Genomic DNA, 24,742 nt, shown 5'->3' with positions numbered 1-24,742 from the left:
CATCTGATATGTGTGGGTAGACACACCCCTCTCTTAAATCAGATCTCTCCAGTGCAATATTCTGCATCCCTTTTACATATTGGTTTGTGACAGCTTGAATTCAAAATTTTAAGCATGATAATTGTTGCAGTGTAACAAACACCGTAGTAGGTCCACAGGTGGGCAAAGTGAGACCCTTGAAGTTTACAGTGAAGCCTGAATGTGGTCTGACTTCCAATGTATCTCACATTGTGTTGCATTGTATTCGTGCCTTGAATAATGGTGACCTCTAGGAAAGAGAAATCTGAGGGGAGGAGGTGCTTTGCTCTAGCTTTGAAAGTCTGATTCATATGTCTCAAGGTGTGAAACAAAAGCAAGTGCCATCTGCTTTTCTCATGCAACCTAAGAAGACCATCAGACTGGCAGAAACAGCCTTGGTTTATAGATTTAGTTAATGTCCGTGACACTTGAACCTCTTGAAAATCTTACTTTTTATCTTTTTTAGTTATTATCTCTATACATTTTTCTCCTTTTTTACAGTATTCTGTAACTTCTCTCAAGACCATCCCAGAATTATGTAGAAGGTGTGATTCACAAAATGAAGACAGATCAGGTATGATGCCCATTTCTGTCCACCCATAATAATCTAGGCTTTTTTTAAAAATATTGTATAGTTTGGCAACAATAGCTTCTTGGCAGTGTCTTGTTGTTTTGTTTTTTCTCATTTATGTACAGTGTTCTGGAAGCATGAGTTTCTTTCTTTTTCAACAGATGTCAGTTCATTAGAAGGAAAGAAAGTTCCAAAAAAGGATTTGGCTGTATACAGATAAATGTAGGGCTTCATCTCAGCAGCTCCAAACCACAGTATGTGCAACAATTTACTTGAAAACCCAAGAAACCATTGGTGACAAGACGTAATAATGTAGGCGCCAATGAAAAAATGTTGGATACATTTACTACCCATATGGCCAGGACCAGTCTGAGGCATGATGTTTTGCCAGAGTCTGAAACTCTGTATCAAGGATGCTACATGATAGAATCTACTCTAAGGCATACTGTAATAGTTAAGATTAAAGCTGAGTTTTTTAGTTTAATAGTGTAAACTAAATGAAGAATCATGGCATATAGATGAGAACCAGCTGGAGACCTTCCCCCTGCCCCCTGACAAAAAGTGCATTCAGCGTTGTTTTTCACTCTGTAAATCAGATTAATCCGCTTTTATTTTTCTCTTCCTGATGGAGGAGAAATGAATTGGTAAGAGAAGAATTTCTGTTGAGCTATGAAAAGTTTATTGTGCTTTTTGATCTTTTAATTGAACTTTTGTTAATGTTGTTTCATTAAGTACTTTTATAACAGAAACAGGAGATCTGGAATTCATGGGATGATACAAGGACTTTAGAACAATACTATATACTATACTTCAGCAAGTTTTATTTCTCTATTTCCTTTCAAACTTTTTAATTTTCCCTTTTAAAATTTGTGTTTAACTTAAGTGGAAACTTTCTGATTGCCGCTTCTTCTAACAGAGTTATTAAAGGCCAGATCACTGCATGCCACTGTCCTTGGCAATAAAGAGAAGCAGAGCTCTCCTTACAGTACTTGTTTGCAGATTACTGCCCACACAGGCACAGCAGTGATTGCATACACAGTATTACTTGTGAAAGCAAGATCAGGGAAGAAGTGTAAAGGGTGAAGACTCCTGATCCACCCCCTCAAACTGCCCTATCTCCTTCTACCCTAGTCTCCCCCCCATTCTCTCCCATCCTCTCCTCCATTCTCCCCATCCATATTCCCCTCTTTCTTCCCATCCTGCCCCATTACACCCTTCTATCCTTCCCCTGCCTCATCCCTATCCCTTTTCTTCTCTCTTCTTCCTTCTTTCTTGGTGGTTCTTCCCCCCTTCTTCATCTCTTGCATCCTGCCATCTTCCCCCTTTGTCCCATTTCCTTCCCCCTTTCTTCCCATCTACTTCCCTTCTTACCCATTCTTATTTTCTCTCTCCCTGTTTTCCTATTGTCACATCATTGCTCCACACTATTCTTCTTCCACTCTTTTCTCATTCCTCCTGGCTCCTTCTCTCCTCTTTTCCTCTTTTTCACCCACTTCTTCCCCCTTCTGCTCCTCCTTCTTCCCTGCCATTCTCCATGGCATTTAGTCCCTCATTGCTCTCCACATGCTCCCACTATTCTCTCCCATATTCCTCCTCTCATTCTTCTTTCTCCATTTAAAATTCAGTTAGTAGTCACGAAGCAAAAAGCAGTCCAATAGTAAGGATGAAATACTGGTCATGAGCTCTTCCTTTGGGTTGTGGAATGCTGACAACTTACTGTGTACCTCTCTTGGTCCATGGTTGCCTCTGCAGGTGGACATTTTTTGATTTTGATTTCAATTATATCAGTACCCATCTATTCCCTTGAAAAGTGGTTGACAGAAGCAAATACAGGGATTGCTGGAAAACAGCAGTAGCTCTGGGGAGTCTGTCAGTGGAAGTTAATTGCAGATTGGTTGAAAGTCTTGAGTAAAAGAGGTCTTTTGCACTGATAGTAGTATTGGCAATGTGGAAACAGTACTAAAAGCTGGGTTTCCTTGCTATTCACCACTTATTTTGGTGAATAGAAGTTAGTACTGAAACCTTTTTATTTTTACTCTGTTTAATCACTGAGTAATATAGTGCTGAACAGGAGTGTATCACTTGACATGTCTGCGCAGACTTCAAAATCTAAAGTATCTTGAAATATCAACAGAGCTGGATTAGTCAACATTACATAAGGCCCCATTTGATAACTTTTCATAGTTGCTTTTGACACAGTCTTTTGCCTTCCCTGTACTGTAGATTATTAAAATAATGTTGCCGAAGTATTGATGATATATGCTATTTTTATGAAAATGGAATATATAATAAATCTTTCATACTATAGTATGAAGCATTCATACTACTTTATATCTGCATTCCACTGTTAATTCAAGTAGTTACAAATAGAAAAACTCAGAGGTTTTACAAAGAGCTGATCCAGCTTTCTACCTCATCCTGACTCCTGGTTTGTTAAAGGTTGCATTTCTCCTTTAAAACAGAGAGGACTATGAAAGTAGAACTATCCAAGAATTATTTTTTCAGAAGAACTAAAAGTTAAGCAAATGTTGACTATAGATGAGACATGTCATAGTCTAAAAAGCATTAGACACATCTAATTGTCTGTCATCTTTGTCACAGGAAAATACTTAGTTCACTAAGACAGCTAAGACAAAATTATGGAGAAAGTAAGATTCAACTTTATACTTGAAAAAAAAGTATATATATATGTATACATATACAACTATACATATATAAATATATAGGCAACTATTTTCACCAGCAGAATTGTTAGAACAGATGTAAACCAGACCAGTTCCTCATTATGGAATTACATTTCTTAACTATATGGGTAATAATATGGAAGTGTTACTTTTCATTGTTTGCAGATAAGTTTGGTAAATAGCTTGTCATTATGATTTTCCCCCTTTCATGTAAACATTGGATAATAAGTTAATACCATATGAACGTATTTAGTTACATTGTTTTCAAATTACTCCAAGCACTTTTAATCCTAGGCAAATGCTGGTGTTTAGAAGTCAGTGTCTCTTCTCAAGCATTTCACATAATTCCTTCAGCAGACTTTTTGAGGTTTTTTTAACTATTTCTGACTTTCTGTAACTTTTGCTCAGATTACCTGTTCTTTTGGAAAGGGAGATATTAGAAAGTCTGACAAACTTTTTCCCAATATGTAGTTTTTCCTCCTTGAAATGCAACCATTGCCTCCCTTTATTGGACTGGCTGGTGGTGTGTATTCTTGGGCAGGTCCTGTTCCTGCCTCACTCTTTTGCAAGATGTGCATGACAGTCATGCAGCAGCAGTGTCAATCCTAACTCAGAATCAAAGAATCACAGAATATTCTGAGCTGGAAGGGACGCACAAGGATCATCAAAATCCAACTCCTAGCCCTGCACAAGACAGCCCCAAGAGTCACACCACTCTGTCACTAAGAGCATTGTCCAAACAGTTCTTGAGCTCTTGTCAGGCTTTTGTGCTGTGACTGCTTCCCTGAGGAGCCTGTTCAGTGCACAGCCACCTTCTGGGTGAAGAACCTTTTCCTGATATCCAACCTAAACCTCCCCTGACAGAGTTTCATGCCGTTCTCCTGAATCCTGTCACTGGTCACCACAGAGAAGAGATCAGTGTCTGCCTCTCTGCTTCCCCTCACAAAGAAATTGCAGAAATGGAATGAGGTCTTCCCTCAGTCTCTTCTCCAAGCTGAACAGGCCAAGCAACCTCAGCTGCACCTCCTATGGCTTCCTCACCTTCATGGCCCTCCTTTGGGCATTCTCTAACAGCTCAATGTCTTTTCTGTATTGCAGCACTCAAAACTGCCCCCAGCACTGGAGGTGTGGCTGCCCCAGCTCAGAGCAGAGAAGGACAATTCCCTCTCTTGCCTGTCTGGTGATGCTGTGCCTGATCTCCCCAGGACATGGGTGCTAGGGCACTGCTGGCTCATGTTCAACTTTCTATTGACCAGGACTCCCAGGTCCCTTTCCATGGGTCTGCTCTCCAGCCTCTCATTCCCCAGTCTGTCTGTACATCCAGGGTTACCCCATCTGAGGAGCAGAATGCGTCACTTTCCCTTCCTAAGCTTCATACAGTTGGTGATTGCCCAGGTGATTTCTAATTTGTCAAGGTCTCTCTGTAGGACCTCTGTCTTCAGAGGGAGTAACCAGCTCCTCCTAATTTTGTATCATCTGCATACTGACTTAATATTCCTTCAAGTCCTGCATCCAATGCACCCTTATGACTTTTCTGAGTCCTTGGATTTAGGGAGTTTTGACTCAGGAAAATCCAAGGGATCCTTGGAGCCAAAGTATGTGCCAGTACCCCCAGATTACACGGGGAAAGATAAATGGCATTGGCAAAAAAAAAGGCAAAAAAATCGTGGTTTATCCACAATAAAGCATGACTAAGGGTAGCTTTTTTTCCTACAATCATGCACCAAGATGATGATCCTTTAGATAGCATAATAACCACTAAGGTGGGCATTATCTCAGCTGTTTAGAGCAAGGTGCTAATTAACTCCAAGACTGTGGGTTTAAGCCCTGTACAGGCATTCACTCAAGAGCTGGACTCAAACATTCATGTGGATCCCTTCCAACTCAGAATATTCTGTGATTCTGTAATTTTATTTTATCTTCAAAGATAGAAAATTAAAGAGTGTGGTTTAGAAATGGACCTAGTTAGCACATATTTCCTGAAATGAAATGTTAGCCAGAGTGCCCGTTCATTTCCAGCATTGTTTAATATAGACTGATGAACTGAAACAGAAATCGGTTCTTTATGCTTTTGTTATTAAGCATGAAATTGGTTGCATTCTTTCTGGGCGAATTTTTTAAGGACACTTAAGCAAATGGTTCAAGACAACTGTGTTCAACAAGCTTCACTAAACCATGTCATTGTTGAAGTACATTCTGTCATCTGTGATGACTTTCTGTTGTCATTAAATGGATGTTTCAAATGAAGGCAATATACTACTCTAGATCTTTATTCACAGATTGGTAAAACCAAATTCACTTTTAATGTCCAGCAGTTATCCTTCTGCACTGTTTTATTCATTCCCCAAGAAACTGCCATTTGAAAAATTATTCAAAATATTTGTTTCCTAATTAAGAAAAATAAACAAATAAATGAACATAAAATTATATGTTCTATCTAAGCTCTTAGTAATTTTTAGTTGTATGAGAAAATAAAGTAAAATTTTATTTGGAAGCAGTGTTACAAGACATCAATTTTACAGTCTTGTTCTCCAAATATCCCTGAGGTAAATATGTCTGAAATAATACAATACTGATTGGATCATTCCTTCTGAATGAAGGAAGAATTTTCTTAGTAAAAACCCAATTGTGCTAGCTACATATAAGTTTTTTTCCTACCTAATTTTTGCATCCTCCCTCTTCCTTTTTTTCACATTTTGTGCCAGAATGACCTCTTCTGATTTTTCATTAGAACTTTGCTTTCTACCTTCTTTTTACATCCATAGATCATACACAAGAGTAAACCAAATTTATTAATTTCAAAATTTTCTTTGCCTTTCCTATATTCTCTACTTGAGAATGACAACTTTTATATTATTCTTCCTCAAGCCAGGATAAGTCATTCATTGAGACACAAAATGTTTGAATTTCCTGGAAAAGATGCACTGTTATTTAAAAGCGTTACTTTTTATTTAACCTGTATACTCTTTCTTTCTTCTTTAGGGTGACTTGAAGTTCCACTTAAATGAGAACAAGCCCTCTCCATTCTTTCAGGGTTGCTTTTTAATTCAGGTTCTCATACTGCAGACTTTAGGTTAAAGAACTCTAATATGTATTCCTGGTACAGGTTATTGATATATTAAAACTGTAAAACAGTGCCACCTTCAGTCAAGATGAATTCAGTTAAATATGAATTTTGTCATATTCATAGAGGAGTAAATAGATATTTAGATCTGGCTCTGATTATCCATTGATTTGTAAGAAACACCCCTTCCTCTATCACATGGAGCCCACATACTTCTGTAAGTGTTGGAGATATATTGGTGATAACAACCATGAGTTTTTGGAAAGTTTCCCCAGTGTAGTCAACATTTAGCACCTGTATACAAAGTCAGAATTACAGTGCTTTAAATGGACCTGGAGTTAACATGGGTCTCAATTGATTCCAAGTCTCTGCTGAAGGCATATCACAAGGAAGACATTTCTTTCAGATGACAGTAAAACTCCAAATTAAGTATCACAGAAACTGCCTGTCACAAGTGTAAAATTCATCTATGCATGAGGTTATCTTGATGATTGGGAAAAAAACTCAGTTTCCTGTAGTTTACAGAGACTTGTATACCAGGTAAAACTCCACCTCTCAGCATGATCTAGACATAAGAGATGATTGAAAAATACTCTGAAGTCAACAGATGCTTCCCGCTGGAAACATGTAATAAGGATCAATTTTGATTCCTGAAAATAGAATCAGATGGAGATTAAATTGAAAGAGAAATTGCTTCCTAGCTGCATGCTTTTCTGTTTATTTCCCCCCCGTACTTCTAGGACATTTATAAGTAAATAAATATTAAAGTAAATAAGAAAACCAATACATAAGCCTGCAGGCTTCTGGACTCATTTGTGTTTTGTCTTCCTCAAAAAAAAAAAAAAAACACAGAGCACAATATATGGTGAAAAACTACATCTACAAATTTGACCCTTGCAAGTTTCCATCAGATAAAGGGTTTTTTTTGTGCCACAGAAATACTTTGACACCTCAGGACTGTCAGGCAGCTAACACTTCTTTACTGATGTGAATGAAGTCTGCAGTTTTTGTGTTCCTTGCTCTTTTTACCTCAGTGATATGATAGTAGGATTATTCAAGTTTCTTACATTAATGAATAAAAGTTTGGGAAATAATTTTGACACATAGCTGGGGGAAAAACATTTCATCACCTTTTAGGAGTATGCCAGAATTATTTGTCAGATACTGGAATCAAACTAGCTGCTCCACATTCTAGCCCCCTGTCTTAAACTCAGACCATCTTTTACTGTTGTTTATAAAATAATCAAACAGTATTTATTTGACCCAGACTTTTAATGGCCCCTGTCTGAGTTCATAAGTATGGAGAGATGAGCAAGAAGCTTTTCCTCTGGAGCAGCTGTTTAAGACTACTCAACGTAACTCCTGCTGTGCTGGTGCTTTGGAGGCTATAGGCAACACTTGCTTTTACTTCTTTGGGGAACAAGCATCTGGAAGCAGAATGAAAGAGATTCAAGCCACGTCCTGGTCCACTCCAGGCTATGGCTTCAGTGTCATTTGGAGGAAAGCCATGCTGTAACTGCCTAAGGACTGATGCAGCTCCTAAGGAGTAAATGGCACAAAGAAATGCTGTGTCTGCTAGTTTGGCATGCTTTCGTCCCTTCAGCTATATGGTTAAATTCTATGTTCTGATCCTTTATTAAAAGCCGTGGAAATTCATCATCTCAGTTAAGTGAGGAGGATGTTTTTAAGTCAGTAAAAATATTGCTAACTGGTTTTGGTGTTCCAATTTTTTTTTTCCTCCCCTGGAAAAACAGCATTTGTAAAGAGATGTTGGGGAAAAAAAAACAATGAAAAATGGAAGTACCTTACTCTGCTCTAACTTTAATGAAAGAAGGGAGAAATGCATGACTTCACAATTATCTAAGGCAGATTTGTAACAGACATCATTGCTTTTTCTCAGTACCTGATTTTACAGTTTGGTCACCCGAGTTTTAAGTGGATGTTACTAAAATAAAATGTGAAGAAAGTGAAGCAACAAAATAAATGTAAGCTTAAACACAGTGACGACAAACAAAATGTTGATGCCTTTTCCTCTGTCTAGACCTCTGTGTTGAAAGCAGTGTTTTCATAAAACTCAGACAGAATTCATTTCCATACTGAGTGCTTAATAGTTCCTGTCAGAACAAAACAGCTGGGAAACATATGGTATCCATTTCCCTGTATCACATGGAAAAAATTTCACATGTAAATAAAACCAACATAAAAGTGTAGGCCTTTGAACCTAGAATCTTATACAATACATAAATAAGTCAGTACAGTGCGTTCTTTGTATTGGCCCACTAAGTTACATGCCTTTTGATTATTATTATTTTTATTTCTTCTTCAGAAATGTTTTCTTAAGCACTTCCAAAAGTATTAATGTAATTTTCAGACATCCATAACTACTAAGCCATACTAATCTCTTGCTTCAGATATTAATATTGTACTGAAAGTGTATATATCTGTTTCCTTAGGAAGGTGTTCATGGCAAATTTTGTGTTTTGACCACAAATCAGATCCCACTGATATGCAGTTAGCGCATGTTATAAATCTGCTGTGTTTAAACAGTATTCTTGACTTTTAGAATGCATTAACTCTTAGTGTACATTGAAAGGGGCATAGTAACTGCCTAAATGATTTTGGGGTTTTAGAGCTGTGCCTCAATTGAAAATAACTAAAGAAAGAAAACTCTGCCACTTATTATGAAGGTCATCAATATCACCAGCTGAGACTATGAAAGAATGCAAATTCAGTAGGATTGAGTTCAATTTTAGTAGGATTAAGAGTTCAGTTGACTTGAGCTCCTTTCTTTCTCTTAAGTCAGATTCACTGGTCAAACTATGCTGCAGTGCACTGAAAGAATTCTCTGGAAGGTCCAGAGCTATAGGTTATGGGTGTGGGTGTACACAGGTTATACATATAAAGGATGGAAAGTTTGACAAAGAAGCCCAGCATAGAGAGGAGAAGTTCAGAAGGAACGTCACACCTCAATAAGCAGGCTTAATTTTTAGATCACAAAATTGTTTAGGTTGGCAGTGTCCACTTACGATCATCTAGTTCAATGACTGTGCTTAAGCAGGGGGCAGCTAGAGCAGCCAGATCTGAATTCTCAGTATCTCTAACAATGGAGATTTCAGAAAGTCTCTGGGCTGCAATGACAGTGTTTGACCAGCCACACAATTAAAAAAGTGTTTCCTTATATTCAGATAAAATTTCTTGTATTTTACTTTGTGCTGGTTGCCTCTTGTCCTGTCATGGAGAAGAGCCTTGTTACCTTTTCTTAATGATGAGATTCCTTCTGACACTTTCCTTCCCCAAGCTGAACAGTCCCAGCTCTCAGGCGATGTTCATGAATTTCTAGTTCTTGTAAGAAAAATACATCTTCCAGAGGAAACAGGCCTTAAAAATTGTTGTTATTGGTGCTAAAACAAATCCACTAAAGAATTTTGACTAACTCTTTTATTGCCCTCCCAGAAAATCATCCTACTCTTATGATGCCTCTCAATGAAGAGCAGAGTACAAACTAACATGGTTGGCCATGACCCCTGTAAATGCCACTAGGCTTTTATTCACAGAACAGATCAGGTTGGAAGGGCCCACAGCGGGTTATGTGGTCCAACTTCCCTGCTCAAGCAGGGCCATCCCAGAGCACATGGCACAGGATTGTGCCCAGGTTGTTCTTGAATATCTACAGAGAGGGGGACTCCAAAACCTCTCTGGGTAACCTGTTCCAGTGTGCAGTCACCTGCACAGTAAAGGTGTTCTTCCTTGTGTTCGGGTGGAACTTCTGCCCATTGCCTCTTCTGCTATTGCTGGGTGCTGCTGAGCAGAATGCATCTTCATGACACTCTCTCTTCAGATACTCATAGACATTGATGAGGTTCTGTCTCAGTTGTCTCTTCTCAAGGCTGAAAAGGCCCAGCTCCCTCAGCCTTTCCTGGTAAGAGACATGGTCCTGTCCCTTATTAGTAACAGCCCTCTACTGGACCCACTCCAGTAGCTCCATGTCTCGGACTTAGGAGCCCAGAACTGGACACAGCATTCCAGATGGGGCCTCATCCAGGACAAGTGAAGGGTGAGGATCACCTCTAGGTCATTGCTGGTAGTGTTTTTGCTGATGCACCTCAGGATGGCATTTACCTTCTTGGGCACAAGCACACATTGTTGGCTCATGGACTACTTGTGTTCTCAGTTAGAACTTGATTAGAATTAATTATTTGTAATTATTACATTATGCATCCTTGAAAAAGTTTCTTTTAGGAATGTAGAGTTCTTCAGTTTTGATAGAGATGACACTAAATCTGTTTAGATATGAATCCAGCATGTTATATAATTGTTGCTTCCAGTGTTTGGCCAGGTATATTTTTAAAGCATGCTATCATATCACATGTCAGGTAGCAGTCATTACTAAATCAAATTCCTCTACTTCTCTAGTTTCCAGCAGCAGCTGGAACTGTGGGGTCTCAACTCTTCTTGGAAATGCACAGAAACCAACAGGAATTGCAGATGTGTGCAATAAATTCAGACCAGTGAAGAGGGTTTCTCCATTGAAGCACCAGCCAGAGAGCTCTGAGAACAATGAAAGTGATGACCAGAACCAAAAGGGAGAATACCAGAAAGGCAGTGATTCTCAGTGTGCACCTCCAAATGATGACCAGAGTTCAGGAGAAGGAGAGAGCCTTAAAAGCAAAAGCACCGAGCCTGCTGCTCTGCTTGGGGAGCTGGAGCACTATGACCTGGATATGGATGAAATTTTGGACGTGCCTTATATTAAATCAAGTCAGCAACCTGTTCCTTTTACAAAGGTAGCTCCTGAGAAAAAACTTCTAAGTGTATGTTCAACCGTGAATGGTCTGAGTGTCAAGACCTGTCCTGCAGGGAGCACAGAGAGCTCGCCTGCAGGCGGGACGCAGTTCTGTGTGCTGTCTCCTGTGAAGGGCACTCAGCTGAGGAAAACACAGCCCATTGTCCTCGATCAGCACAAGCATTCAGCAGAAGAATTAGAGCTTTCCCAGCCTTTAGTTAAGTGTAGCTCAGCCCATGAATCTGAAGCCCAAGGCAAGGGCTTCCTCAGCAGGACGCTTGCTGATCCTGGTGCTCACAAAGCTGAGAAGGCTATGCCGAGCTGCCACCGGAGGACTTTCCACCTGCAGGCAGCAGTGGCAGAAAGCAAGCAGCTGGAGGAGCTGAGTATGAACTGGAGCAGTACAGGGAGCCCAGAAGAGAGGAGCGAAGAGGTGAAAAAAATTAAGAGCATCTTAAACATTGTAAAGGAAGGCCAAATATCTTTACTGGTAAGTATCATCTTTTTCACAAGAAATATAGAGTAAAAGGGAATCTATGATGTGGTTTATTAAACCAGTTAAGCTGATGAAGTTCATATTTTGAACCACTACTGTTTTTATCTTGTAGACTCCTTAGAAATTAAACATATGGGCTTCCAAATGGAAAGTATCAATATTAAAATAAAATATGTAGCAAAACCAAGTTACTAGTTTTATGTATGTATGGCCAAGATTGCTGTTTTATGCAGTGCACTGAAATTATAAAGAAGGCAGACATTTTAACTAATAGGATCACTTAAATTTCAAATTTAAATCCTAACCTATTGCCTTTCACATTTGTGGGTCACTTTGCACAATTATTGCTGGTTTACCACTGTTGTTATGTAGAGGTTGATGATGGGAACAGAGGAGCTTCTGTTGTATTCTCATTATTATTCAGGAGTGTTTATGCTGTATTGTTGCAGCAGCATTCTCCGGCAGGAGCTTTCTGTAAAGCCTCATTGGCCTCTGACCCATATGAAGGTTTTTTTAGTTAATTTCAGCACTGTGATCAGGCATTGTCAATGATAGTTTCTAAAGTTGCAAGTTATCAGAATGATGCAGAGCATGTGATCTCCACACGGAACAGCTGGTGAAGGAACCGTGTATGTATAAAAACTGTTTTTGTTAGACTTTTGTTCAGCTTCGCTGTTTAGCAGCCTAGCTCGAGCACAAAAGCATGCCATTAATATAGAAGCAAGAACAAAGGAAGATATTTAAAACTATACAGAGACAGAAGAGGATATTAGATTACCCATTAAGATATAAAAGCAAGTCAAATTCATCCTGAAATAGGAATTGGGGGTGAAAAAGAGGACATCAGAGGTAAGAAAATATGTATTTTTTCTGTACTGGTTGAAACCTCTTCATTAAGTACACTCATGGAACAATGAGTGCATAACTCTAGGAACTTTGTTATTGCTACTCCTCGACTCTGCATTCAATCTTTTGTTTTTCTTTTGGAGTTTCTCAATCCAGTTGTTTTGGCTTTAAATTAGAATTGGGCAGTAATAATGTATTGCATCATGGTGGTGTAGAACTTTGAGTAAATATACCAACAGGTTTTTTTATGTAAACAAGCTATAAATCTTCTGTCATGTGCTTTAGCTACATTTTAAACCATGCTTAGTGTAAGCTACCACTTTTGTGATGAGCAAAATTGATCAGGAATGTCTTTCAGAAGTTATGAATATTTTCTCTTCAATTACTCATCAATATAATGCCAAAAAAGGGAGAGAAAACTCAAAAAAGAAATTATCAAAATATGGGTATTTTTGCCGTTATCTTGTTAATCAGACTAGTGCAAAGACTTAAAGGCACTTAAGATCTTGCACTGTTGCATGACAATTGCACGAGTAGGAGAGAAACTTGACAATGGATTAAGCCAGTAAACATCCCACCTCTGTACTTATGCTACTACTACCCAGGTTCTATACAGTTAAGTGAAAAGCTCTGGATTTTGACTTGTAAAAGAACATGCCTATTAAGAAACTTCCTTCTGTTTGGCTTGTGTCTGGGGCTGTGAGGATATCCTTAGCTGTAACTAACATACGGCTTTTTTTTAACAGCCACATTTAGCAGCAGATAATCTGGATAAGATCCATGATGAATGTGACAACAATCTGTTGCATGTAGCAGCATCAAAGGGACATGCAGAATGCCTACAGCACCTCACTTCTTTGATGGGTGAAGACTGTTTGAATGAACGAAACATTGAGCAGCTAACTCCAGCTGGATTAGCAATAAAGGTAAGGGGCCCTTTCCGTTCTGTAACATGACATAAAGGTCATTTAGTTTCCTCCTGTGATGGCAGTAAGAAATGCACCAGCAGGGTGTTATTTTTCAGGCTTTATAAGTGAGGAAACAAACCCCAACCTGTTGGCTGGTACTGCATAAGCAAAGTAAAATGGATTACTACACAAGATGTAATGTCCACTGTATATCAATGACAATTTTTATATTGTTGTCAATGCGTATAATTTTTAAATCAGTCCAATAAATCTAAAGACCATTTGTTGTATTTCAAGCAGCTTTCTTTAGGGAGCATTAAAGTTTCTTGGGTTTTTTTTCAAGTACTGGTATAATCTTGTAGAGACAAGTATGAGAACAAGTTTATGAAGCATAAAAGCACTTCGAGTGAAAACTCCTGGTTGTCTAAAGCAGTTGCATCAAAGTTAAAATGTACATGTTGCAGAACTACCTGTTAAAATCTGAAAAACTTAATGTCCAAGTTTACAGAAAAACTTATTATGTAGGAAAATAAGAAAACTCATGGTGTTATTACACTAAAATGAAAGATAGTGCAGGAAGGCTGTTGATTTAACCATAGTGGTTCTGGTTCATTAGTGAGAGTGAATGGTTGAATGACATTCCTTTTATCCTCTAAATATCTTAAGGACAAAGAAGGAAGGGGTGAAACATAATGCAAGAGTTTCTGTTTCTTTGGGGGCATTTATTGTTACTTGCTTCCTGGGAAAAGTTTGGAAACTGAGAAGACTGGTGGATTCCAGCCTGCAGTTTTGTGTATTTGAGGCATCGTTACAGGGCTGTAAGTGCAGGTGGCAGGGTTGGGTTATTTTATTTTTCTGGGCAAAGCCATATGATTAGAAAATTAAACTGATACTTGGTTGCACTAATGAAATGCTCCAAAATCCTGGCCCTTGTCAAACTGTATAGTTACAGTCTGCCAGTTTAAAGTCTTACAGAATTGTAGCAATTTTTCTTTCTTATTATTTTCAATGTAGGTATACAGTATGTAAGCCAATGAATTCTGATACTTATCACTTTTGTGGAAAATAGATGCAAACCTCACATTATGGGAGTTACAGTGGTATAAAGGAAGAACGAGAAAAATAAATATCATTGTATCAGTGTTGAAAACCACTCCTGAAATAAGAATCAAGAGCCACAAGATTTAGTTAAGCAAGATCACTTAAAGGCTCGTGTAAAACTTTGCAATGACCCAGGACAAGTCCAGTCGTGGAGGTCATCATTAGAAATACTTGTGCTGGGGCACCCTCATTTACAGGAAGAACTCCAGAACATTTACACTCTCTTGTGTGAATGACAAAGTATGCTCAAATATTATTGGAAATAATGGAACCAATTGTTAAATAAGCCAGCCTTTCTGCAGAAAAAGACAAAAGGTGTAATTGGCTTATTCTTTAAATTCTTAAACTGGAAATTTTTAATAATTCTGATAAGCTTTTTGCTCTCTGGTAGATGTGTTTAGAGTGGAAACAGCTGGTATTTACACTTTTTATTTGCTTGTTTAGAATGGTCAGCTGGAGTGTGTTCGGTGGATGGTGAGCGAAACAGAAGCTATTGCAGAACTCAGTTGCTCAAAAGACCACCCAAGCCTTATTCATTATGCAGGTTGCTATGGCCAGGTATGACTTTCTTTTACCAAATAGATTACTTAGATACTTATACCTGAATTTAAGTTACGTATGTGTGTAATTTTGTGGCTTTTAATTACAGGTGTTCTGAATTAGTTGAAGTATAGGAAAACCTTCCCCAGCTTAGTCTGTATAATTTTTACAGCATTTTCCCTCCAAAGTTGTTTGTTTGATTGTTTTTTGTTTGATTGGGTTTTGTTTTATAAGGTTTCAGTAATAGCAAGGAGAAGATTAGCTGGCATATTAGGCTGACCAATAAATCCCAAGAATGTCTACAGAGATCAGCTGTCATCTAGAGGAGTCATAGGGCACATCAGAAGAGCAACGAAATTTTTCAATTTAAGAATTCATTGTTTTGGCAGTGAAGTATGGTGGAACTTGAACATCATCTGTCTAGCTTTAGCCACTTCCATTGAAAACTACATACAAAAATAAGTTGTAGATTCGCAGAATATTCTGATTTGGAAGGGACCAACAAGGACCATGATCTTAAATAAATGGTCCATATGGGGTTTGATCCCACAAGCTTGGTGTTATTAGTACCATGCTCTAGACAGCTAAGCTAACTGTAAATCAATCCTGTTTCACACCTAACTTGTCTATTGATATAACAATGATACACCACTGAAGTAAGGCATTCTAGTGCTTTGCCAATATCTGGAGGAACATATATGCCACTTAATTACATTACATTCTCTTCCTACAATGTCTGTTTTTTCTTGAGTTGATCTTGCAATAACCCCTCTTAAAGGTACCTTCTCCAGAATCTACTGTGGAAGGCGTAGTGATCAGTTATTCTTCTCTAATCTCTTTGGCAGATGGACCAGTTTATCCCACAGTTTCTTCAACAGACATTAAAGATAAATCATAGAATCACAGAATCATAGACTGGTTTGGGTTGGAAGGGACCTTAAAGATCATCTAGTTCCAACCCCCTAGACATTGGTGGGGACACCAAACCTCACTGATTTTGTGCTAATGCTTTTTACTCTTCTTATGAGAGAAAAAACAAAATATAACCACTAAGATAATCATTCTTTGGTGTGTGTGGTTGTCTCATTCAAATGCTATATGATTATTGTGGCATGTTTCGGCTGTTAACTGCTTCTGTCCAAGCATGAATTTACTGGAGGGGTAGGGAAGGAGAGGAGGCAGGTTTGGAAAGCTGTGGAGCTGGGAGTCTACCTTTTCTGCTGCTGTTTCCATAGGCACACAGACACGTTTTCATGCTGTGCAAGGACCTCCTTTTTCTGCACTTTTTTACTCGGTAGATATTACTGGTGCGAGATAGGACCCTGCTGGATATACAGATTGCTAATGTTAGCAAGTTTGCTGTAAACCCAGAACTGAGGATAGAGAATACATGAGTCAGATCAAAACTGGATTAGAGAAAAAGTGCTTGCTACTGGGAAGAAAAAGTTTGGAAGAGAAAGTTGCATGTGAACTTAATTTGTATCTTCACTTGATTAACCTAATTTTATCCTCATCTGTAAAGATATTTATGTAAACTAAAGCCAGCGACATTTTGGGTTTTTTCAGTGAGTTGTGCTATCTACTGCCAGAAACAGATCTGGCATGCTTTATCTAGATTCTTTTCAAAGCAGAACGGAAACTCTTACCACTTAAGAAACACCAGCTACAGTCAACCACCCATGAAATTTGAAAAGGTGATATATAAATCGCTGCCAAATTTTCTTAGCTCAATGCTAAAGAAAGTTCATATGCAAAGCCAGTTATCTTTTTTTTTATAATCCATAAACAACCTTCAAACCCTAGGGAATATTGAGGCTAAAGGACTGCCAGACTATCGTACCCAGCTGTGTTAAGAAAAAAACACTTCGAGAAATTTAGATGCTTACTTGGCACTGTCCTGGAAGCTTTAATTTATTTTACCATTACTTACATGAGAGATAATCCATGTAAACACTGATCTTGGCAGAATTACAAGACTAATACTTTTACAATGAAGACCTGTTATTGAGTCCTTTTCTAAGAGAGTCAGTCCATCCATTGTTTCCCCAGGCATTAGACATGCACGCCATATTTTTCTTCAAGAACTATAATTTTGAATGGGCAGCAGAAGGGAGTTCATAGCAAAGTTCCTATGTTAAAGGTCATCAAACTACAGTCATGGCCTGCCTCCAAGGACATGTCAGCAACATTTTATTTTTCCAGTGGGAGAGGGGGATTGCATAAATTAATCTGATTGAAGAGAACAAAAGCTCAAAGTCAGCCTATAGCCTGGTCAACATAGCCCTAGCAAGGGTTTCTTTAGGCATGAGATTATGCAAGACGAACCATGATGTTTGGGAGGCCTTTCCATGCTGGGTATAAGTTATGAGCCCTGAGACACAGGGCATGTCAGCTGTGTCTGGCCCCATCACCATGTCACAGGAAGGTGGTGGTGCACTCCTAGTACACATAGTCCTAGTCCTGACTTGGAGCTTCATGAGGCTGGAAAGTCTTTCCATCAGGGATGTTGTGGTAATATGGACTGCATATGTAAGAGGCAGAGGGTGAGGAATGCCAAGGGTTTGTGGTTTCTGAACTCCAGAGAGTCTAGGGAGACTTTGGGCAACCAAAGCACAGCTGAGGGTCTAGAAGAGATCCTGTGCATGCCTTGATGGTGGTAGGGTTGTGGAGATCACAGTGGGAGGGAGTCTATGACTTTCAGATATGGAGATACCTAACAAAACACCTTTGTTTTACACCTCAGGATATTTGCCTTCCTGTCTAATGTCATTTTTACAAAGGCAATTTGTTGTTTTTACTCGCTCCTCCTCCTCTACTGTGAAGGGATACTGGGAAGGCCAGTTTACTTTAATTTATATCAAGTGATGGGGCTAGGATTAGCTGTATAGTCAGTCAGCATGCTAACCCTTCCTTTTGTAAGCCATGTAATGATTTAAATGGTCAGCAGCCTGTCCCTAATTTTCCTGAAATCTTTTTTGTAGAGAGATTTGAATTATTGTAGGTCTAGAATGTGCCAGACAGGTGTTAATAACTGTTAAGAGCATAAGCATTGTAGGTCTTAAAATTAACAGATATACTGAATAATTTACCAGTATTTATCAGTTCCTATTATTTAACAAATAAGTGATTATTTTCCATTGTCTTCATCTGATGAATTTTCTTACTATCTTTCATTTTGTCTGGATAAATCAAAGACTATAAATCTATTCCTGAAAACATTTTTCCTGAAAATACATAATGTAAGTGTTAATAAAGTGAAATGTGCCATATTTTGATATATGATGGTTTTGTTTTCTCTAGTTTGAAGTGAATGAATATTTGTTTTCTTGGGTATTTTTGGTCAAGGATAAGTTTGTTGAAACACAAACTGTTGGAGTAGAACTATGACCTTGTGCCTGTGATCACTTAGTGCACCTGTAGTCCTAAGTACAGATGATTTACTCAAGCCACCCAGCTACTCGATTTCTTTGTTGATAAGATAAAAGACTAGAAAGCATCATTTGCTCCATGCTGATTGTGATCATAAAATTACAGAACATGTTTAACATTCTGGTCCCTAATACGCTCCAAATAAATATATGATTTCAAAGCTGTAGTTGTCTTCCAATTCTGCAGATAAGTTTTGCTAAAATATTTTTCTTTTAATTATTAAAACAGAGGCAATTCATAGAAGTAGTATAATCCTTCTTCTTTGCTGGCTAACACCACTGACATATTGAAAAATTGCTCGAAAGTGTTTTTAAATGGATATGTGATCTGTAGCCATCTCTCCATGCTGGCTCTCAGCTGTGTTCAGCATTCAGCCAAGAAGTCAAAATACCTATGCCCTCACCCTGTAACAAGAACAAAATTGCTGCTAAAGTGAAGATATGAAGATAAGTATCAGACAGAGTAGCCCTCTAAAGCAGGGAGCAGAGACCCAGAAACTTGAATGAGCAGAATCATCTGTAGTAGCTCTAGAAGGGCCTGACAATTCCTCTCCTTTTCATTGCAATTAAAATTTCTGTGATACTTTTACACAAAAAATGCAGGTTTATATCCAACCTGTGTAGAATTTTCTTTCTTCATTTTTATTCTTTATCTTTTCTACATAATTACTGCTCAAAGTCTTATATGTGCTTTTTAGTACTGTTTAGTACTGTATTTACGTCTACTTTAGTTTCCGTGTTTCTAATGAGTGATTATGTACTTATGTGTCACTGAAGGTACTGAGGTGCTGTAGGTTAAGTCTGTGGATCAGCATTTGCCTCACCAACATTACAATCTACAAAGCCCCTTTGAACTGGAGCTCTGAGTCAGTATCACATTATAGGTATCAATTCAAGATATTAAAAACTATATGTTTAAATAAAAAAAAATATGCTAGGAAATAATTTAGTCTTTTCACCTTTTCAGAGAGAAAGACTGGGAAAGCAGCTGTAGTCAGCTTTAATGGACCTCACTTTTCTCTGTTAACTATAGATTTATTCTAGATTTTCAATATGCATCATATTCATTTTGGCAAAATGAGATTTAATCAGGAGTGGCATAGGAAGTTCCTAGAGAGAAGATTTTTTTTTCCAAATAAACTCCCCAGAGAAAAAAAGAAATCAAAGAAGCTTAGTGCACGTATCTAACTCTACACTATTAGAAAAGAACACCCGAATAAATGTGTATTGCACCTACATACGTACACAAAAAATGGTATTAAAAAAAAAAAAAACTTTCTGCTTTAGTTTTGGCTTCCAGACTTTCAGTGGCAAGTTTTTGCAGTCCAAGTCTCTGCATCCTTCCCAAAACTCAGGACATACAAATGGTCCATGAGTCAATACATTGAGTTCTTAGGGTAGCTTTATTCTCTGGTTTTAATTGTGTTGCTTCTTGTTTAGTACAACCACACAGAGATGGGGAATGATTACAGATTTGAAGAGTCTAACTGCTCAGCTCTGTAATCTGAGCATAATTCTGTTTTAATTTTCCAGAGAGACTTGTGAAATCTGACCAAATTTCACAACCTGATTTTCAGATTGATATATGGGTTATTCTTCTTCAGGTTTCATCATCAACACAGAGGCATGCACAATCTTTATGTACAATTTCTCAGAATGTAACAATACTCATATTTTTCCTATTATGTCTTTTTATAAAATAAAGTATTTCAGCTTTTTTCCATGGGGGGCAAAAAGAAAATCAAAACTCCCTAAAAGACAAGCCAGAGTTCCATGATGCATCAAGCCTACAAAATTAAGGGAGACTGAAAACAAGAGATTATTGGATAATATTAGTAGTAGATGATAGCACCAGTATTCCTCTAGTATATTTATCTTTTCTTTTTTTTAAATCTTTTATGACATTTCTTTGCCCTTAGGAGAAAATCCTTCTGTGGCTTCTTCAGTTTATGCAAGAACAAGGGATTTCACTGGATGAAGTTGACCAGGATGGAAATACTGCTGTTCACATAGCTGCTCAACATGGTTATCTAGGATGCATACAGGTAGAGTGATAGCTATGACAGAAATCTCTTAAATTTCAAGCTTGAAAAAAATTATTATGGGAAATCTAAGTGGGAAAAATTATTGATACATCAAAACACATCAGAAGAAAGAACTTTTAACCAGTAGGAGTCAGACTGAAATGCTGAAGAGCTCTGGGTTTTTGATTTATTCTCAAGTATGCCGTTGTAACCCTAAACTAACTTGTATTGTAAGGTGAAAGCATGATTATATCGTTTATATATAAGCAGCTAGTGTGTATGTTTTTGTGTTACAAAAGGGCAGCCAGTGCAGATATGCATACTTTTCTTATCACTCTGATAATTTCCTTCTGTTTCTTTTTCCATTGGGTAGTTGTAGCTCTCCAGTTCAGGGGAAGTATAAAAGATAGGTTTGTTGAATGATTTACGCCTTAGTAAACCATCCTTTTCAGACTTACCATCCTGGAATGAATCTGTGCTATTACAATCAAGAGTGATGCTGATTTTTAACTAATATTCAGTGAATCATCTTGGTCACTGAAAACAATATAATTCTTTTTATAGAGGTGCTGGAAATGGTAATTTGTCCCGCTGAGAAGGCTTACACATCTACGGTACTTACGGGAGCTAGAACAAACCAGTTTGGATACCTCTGTCCAGTACCTGTGTTCAATGCAGACAGAAAAGTCATGAAGTTGAACTGAATGGCTGGTCATAGAGCCATAGAACAGTAAAAAATGGAAAAGACCTCAAGGATGATCAAGTCTGACCAAACTAGGATCACCACCATGTTCACCATTAAAACATGTCTTCAAATGTCACATCCACACCATTTTTTGGGTCCACTTCCAGGGACAATGACTCCACCATTTCAATGGTCAATCTGTTCCAGTGCTTAACAATCCTTTCTGTGAATTTTTTTTCTTAACAGCTGATCTAAACTTCCCCTGGCACAACTTGAGGCCACTTCCTCTCATCCTGATAACTTGTTACATGGGAGAAGAGGCCAGTCCTTACCTGGCTACAACCTCTTACCAGGCAATTGTAGAGGGCAGTGTCCCCCCTCAGTATCCTTTTCTCCAGGCTAAACAACCCCAGCTCCCTCAGCCTCACAGGGCTTTTGCTTCAGACCTTTCCCCAGCTCTGCTGCCCTTCTCTGGGTTTGCTCCAGCACCACAATGTCATTCTTCTTGTGAGAGGTCTAGAACTGGTCACAGGGCTTAAGGTGTGGCCTCACCAGTGCCCAGTACAGGGGTATGGTCACTGCCCTGGTCCTGCTGGCCACACTATTGTGGACACAGGCCAGGATGCCCTTGGCCTTCTTGGCCTCTTGGGCACAGTTGGCTCATGTTCAGCCACTGTCAACCAGCACCTCTAGGTCCTTTCCTGGCAGGCAGCTTTCTAACCACTCTGCTCCAAGCCTGTTGTGCTGCTTGGGGTGGCCCAAGTACAGTTGAATCTTATCTAGTTGGCCTCAGCCCTTTGATCCAGTCTGTACAGATCCCTTTGCAGAGGTTTCCTGCCCTGCAGCAGATCAACACTCATGCCCAACTTAGCATAATATGTGAGTTTACTGACAATGCACTTGATCCCCTTGTACATGTCGTTCATTATATTAAACAGGACTGGCTCCAATCCTGAGCCCTGGGGAACACCAGCACTGACCAGCCACTGCTGGGATTTAAATACACTCACCATCTCTTTCAGAGCTCTGCCTTCCAGCCAGTTTTTCACTCAGTGAGCAGTATGTCCACACCATAGGCAGCCAGATTCTCCAGAAGACTGTGGGAAACCGTCTCAAAGGCTTTACTGGACTCTAGGTATACAGACCCACAGCCTTTTCCTCATCCACCAGGCTGGTCACTTTGTCATAGAATGAGATCAGGTTGGTGAAGCAGAACCTGTCTTTAATAAGCCCATGCTATGGCTGAGATCCCCTGGTTGTCCTGTACTTGTTGCATGAGGGTAGCCAAGGTGATCTGCTCTATGAACTTGCCTGGCACTGAAATCAGGCTGACAGGCCTGTTCTTCCCTGGATCCTTCTTCAAACCCTTGTTATACATGGGTGTCAAGTTTGGCAACTTCCAGTCACTGGAACGTCCCTGGTTGATCAGAGCTTCTGGTAAAATATTGAAGATGAAGCAACTTAACTTTGTGTTAATTGCAATGCACCCTGTGTCCATCAAATTTTCAAGAACCATTAGTCACAGGAGTACATTTCAGTGTTTGTGTTGTCAGCAGTTTGAGCAAAACCTGTTTGAAGAAGAAATAATAATGAAATTATTCCAGGAAATTGCAGAGAGGTATTAGATAAACAAACTAGTCATTGGAGAAGAACAGATAAAAGAATAAATAACCCCTTGGCAGAAAATGAGAAATAAAAATTAAAGTGATTAAGTCAAGTTAGGGAGGAAAATGTCTAAGAAGGAGCAGTAATTCTCAAAGGACTCAGATATGTATCAGTACATGTTATTCCTGTTACCACACATGCACCAATCCATGTCACTCTTCAGGCCACTGCAAATACAGAACATTTGTATTAGTCCAACCCTAAAAGAAGTGCCGAGAGTGAATTTTTATTAGCTAATCTCTTCAGAAGTTAAGCTCTGAAGACCTAAGTGTATTTGTGTACACTCTTATGTTGGAGCAACAGCTGCAGAGCTATAATTTAATAATTATGATTATGATTATGTTGATTATTATAATTATTGCAGTCTATTTATATATTTGGTCACCAAGAAGACATAACTCTGTAAAAGCCAGTTTGAAAGTATTGCGTAATAATAAAAAAAACCCAAACAAGTTGAGCTGAATGAATAGACTTGAAAATAAGATAGTCATATAGATTTGGAGAACATGACCATCTCTGCATTTTCTTACTGAGGGAACATGTCTTTTTTCTTAAAGACGTGAGGAATGGATCCTGTGGAAACTCATAAAAGAATAAAATAAACAAACCACCACATCCATGCTGAATCTAGTGGCTTTATTATTCTATTGTAGTCAATTTGCTTTGATCAGTTGGAAAAAATACATAGAAGAAATGTTTATGACTCACTAGTGAGGGGCACTGTTGTGGTAGAGGGTGTGCTTAGGGTTGCCATGGAGTGTGTGTTTAGGGTTGCTGTGTCAACAGTGCTTCATCAAGATGTGCAGTGCATTTGAAGTAGAAATGGGTGTAGATTATTTTGAACAGAGTGGTGACATCTGCAGGCTGTTTTCATGGATAAAACTAAACAAAGAAGAGACTAGTCCTGCTTTCTCTGTGAAGAACAAACCTTACTAAATGGTTTAGATTTCTAAAGATTATTTTATTTTAGGTAAATATGCAACTCAACAAGTGCCTTTTGTTGAAGTAAGGCTATGAGAAATAAGTCATGAAAATATCTACTGGTGATAAAAATACACAATGTCAGTAATATCACTTCACTTACACCTCACAGTCTTAAGTGTAGTTGATGTTTTGTTGTGCTGTGAAACAAAATAAGCCCTGTGCCCAATAAGCTTACAGTCTAATTTAAAATAATGTACAGTGGATAATCTAGTAAGAAGAAAGAAGTGATAAAGGAAACAGGGAAACTATAGGCAGCAGCATAAAAAATGAAGAATCACAGTCTATCAGTGATTTTCTGGCCTGCTTACTCCACTGTGTTTATTTCACTCTTATCATGTTTCAAACTATGCAATTACTTTCTGCAAGGTCATAACTCTCCTTTGTTTTCTTTCATGGCAAATGAAGCCAAATCTATTGATACGCTGTGCAAGGGTTCATAACTTTCCTTTCCGTGTGGTTTTAGAAGATCAGACAGACCACCCATTCCACTTCTCTGTCAGCAGATGCAGAGGTCTCTGTATCTGCTGTTTGTGGCCTGCCAAGTCACTCTAGCCCTCAGTGGTTTGCAAGTTCTATTTGCAAAAGTCACCCAAGATTAGCCGTGCAATACCTCCTCTGCATGTGTATGCATAAAGATAATGACACTGTAGTTTCTGGCTTTAAAGGTTCACAAGTTTTCCTAGGGGCTGCTATCAATGTGTATCAAAGCATTGCTGAGAATATTTAGGTCCTATTTTACCTACTTCAGTAATGCAAATGGCTCCTAACGGATTATCACAAACAGATCATAAAGAAGGAAGACTTGGTTTCAAATCTTGCTTCACTTATTGGATGTCTTGAGGTCAGCTGGACAGAACTTCTTTTGCACATGGAACACTCTTTATTCTAGTCTCAGAATAACTCAGATGTCATGCTTACAACCTGGATGGTTCTCCAGCAGCAAGC

General features: G+C 38.6%; 1 protein-coding gene across 2 annotated transcripts in view; it reads left to right on the top strand.

Moving 5' to 3' along the window:
* SNCAIP (synuclein alpha interacting protein) overlaps positions 1–24,742 on the top strand; it is an 88,335-nt gene that overhangs the window by 45,497 nt on the left and 18,096 nt on the right. For both annotated transcript variants that reach the window (XM_083884421.1, XM_083884422.1), the window contains exons 3-7: positions 520–592; positions 10,751–11,610; positions 13,209–13,388; positions 14,916–15,029; positions 20,359–20,484. In XM_083884421.1, coding sequence (XP_083740547.1) covers positions 520–592; positions 10,751–11,610; positions 13,209–13,388; positions 14,916–15,029; positions 20,359–20,484 — 1,353 coding nt within the window. The remainder of the gene's footprint in view (positions 1–519; positions 593–10,750; positions 11,611–13,208; positions 13,389–14,915; positions 15,030–20,358; positions 20,485–24,742) is intronic.

This window comes from Zosterops lateralis, assembly GCF_965231275.1.
Source record: "Zosterops lateralis genome assembly, chromosome: Z".
Taxonomy (NCBI): Eukaryota; Metazoa; Chordata; class Aves; order Passeriformes; family Zosteropidae; genus Zosterops; species Zosterops lateralis.
Note: the sequence above shows the minus strand (reverse complement) of the source record. Positions and strands in the feature narration are given on the sequence as shown.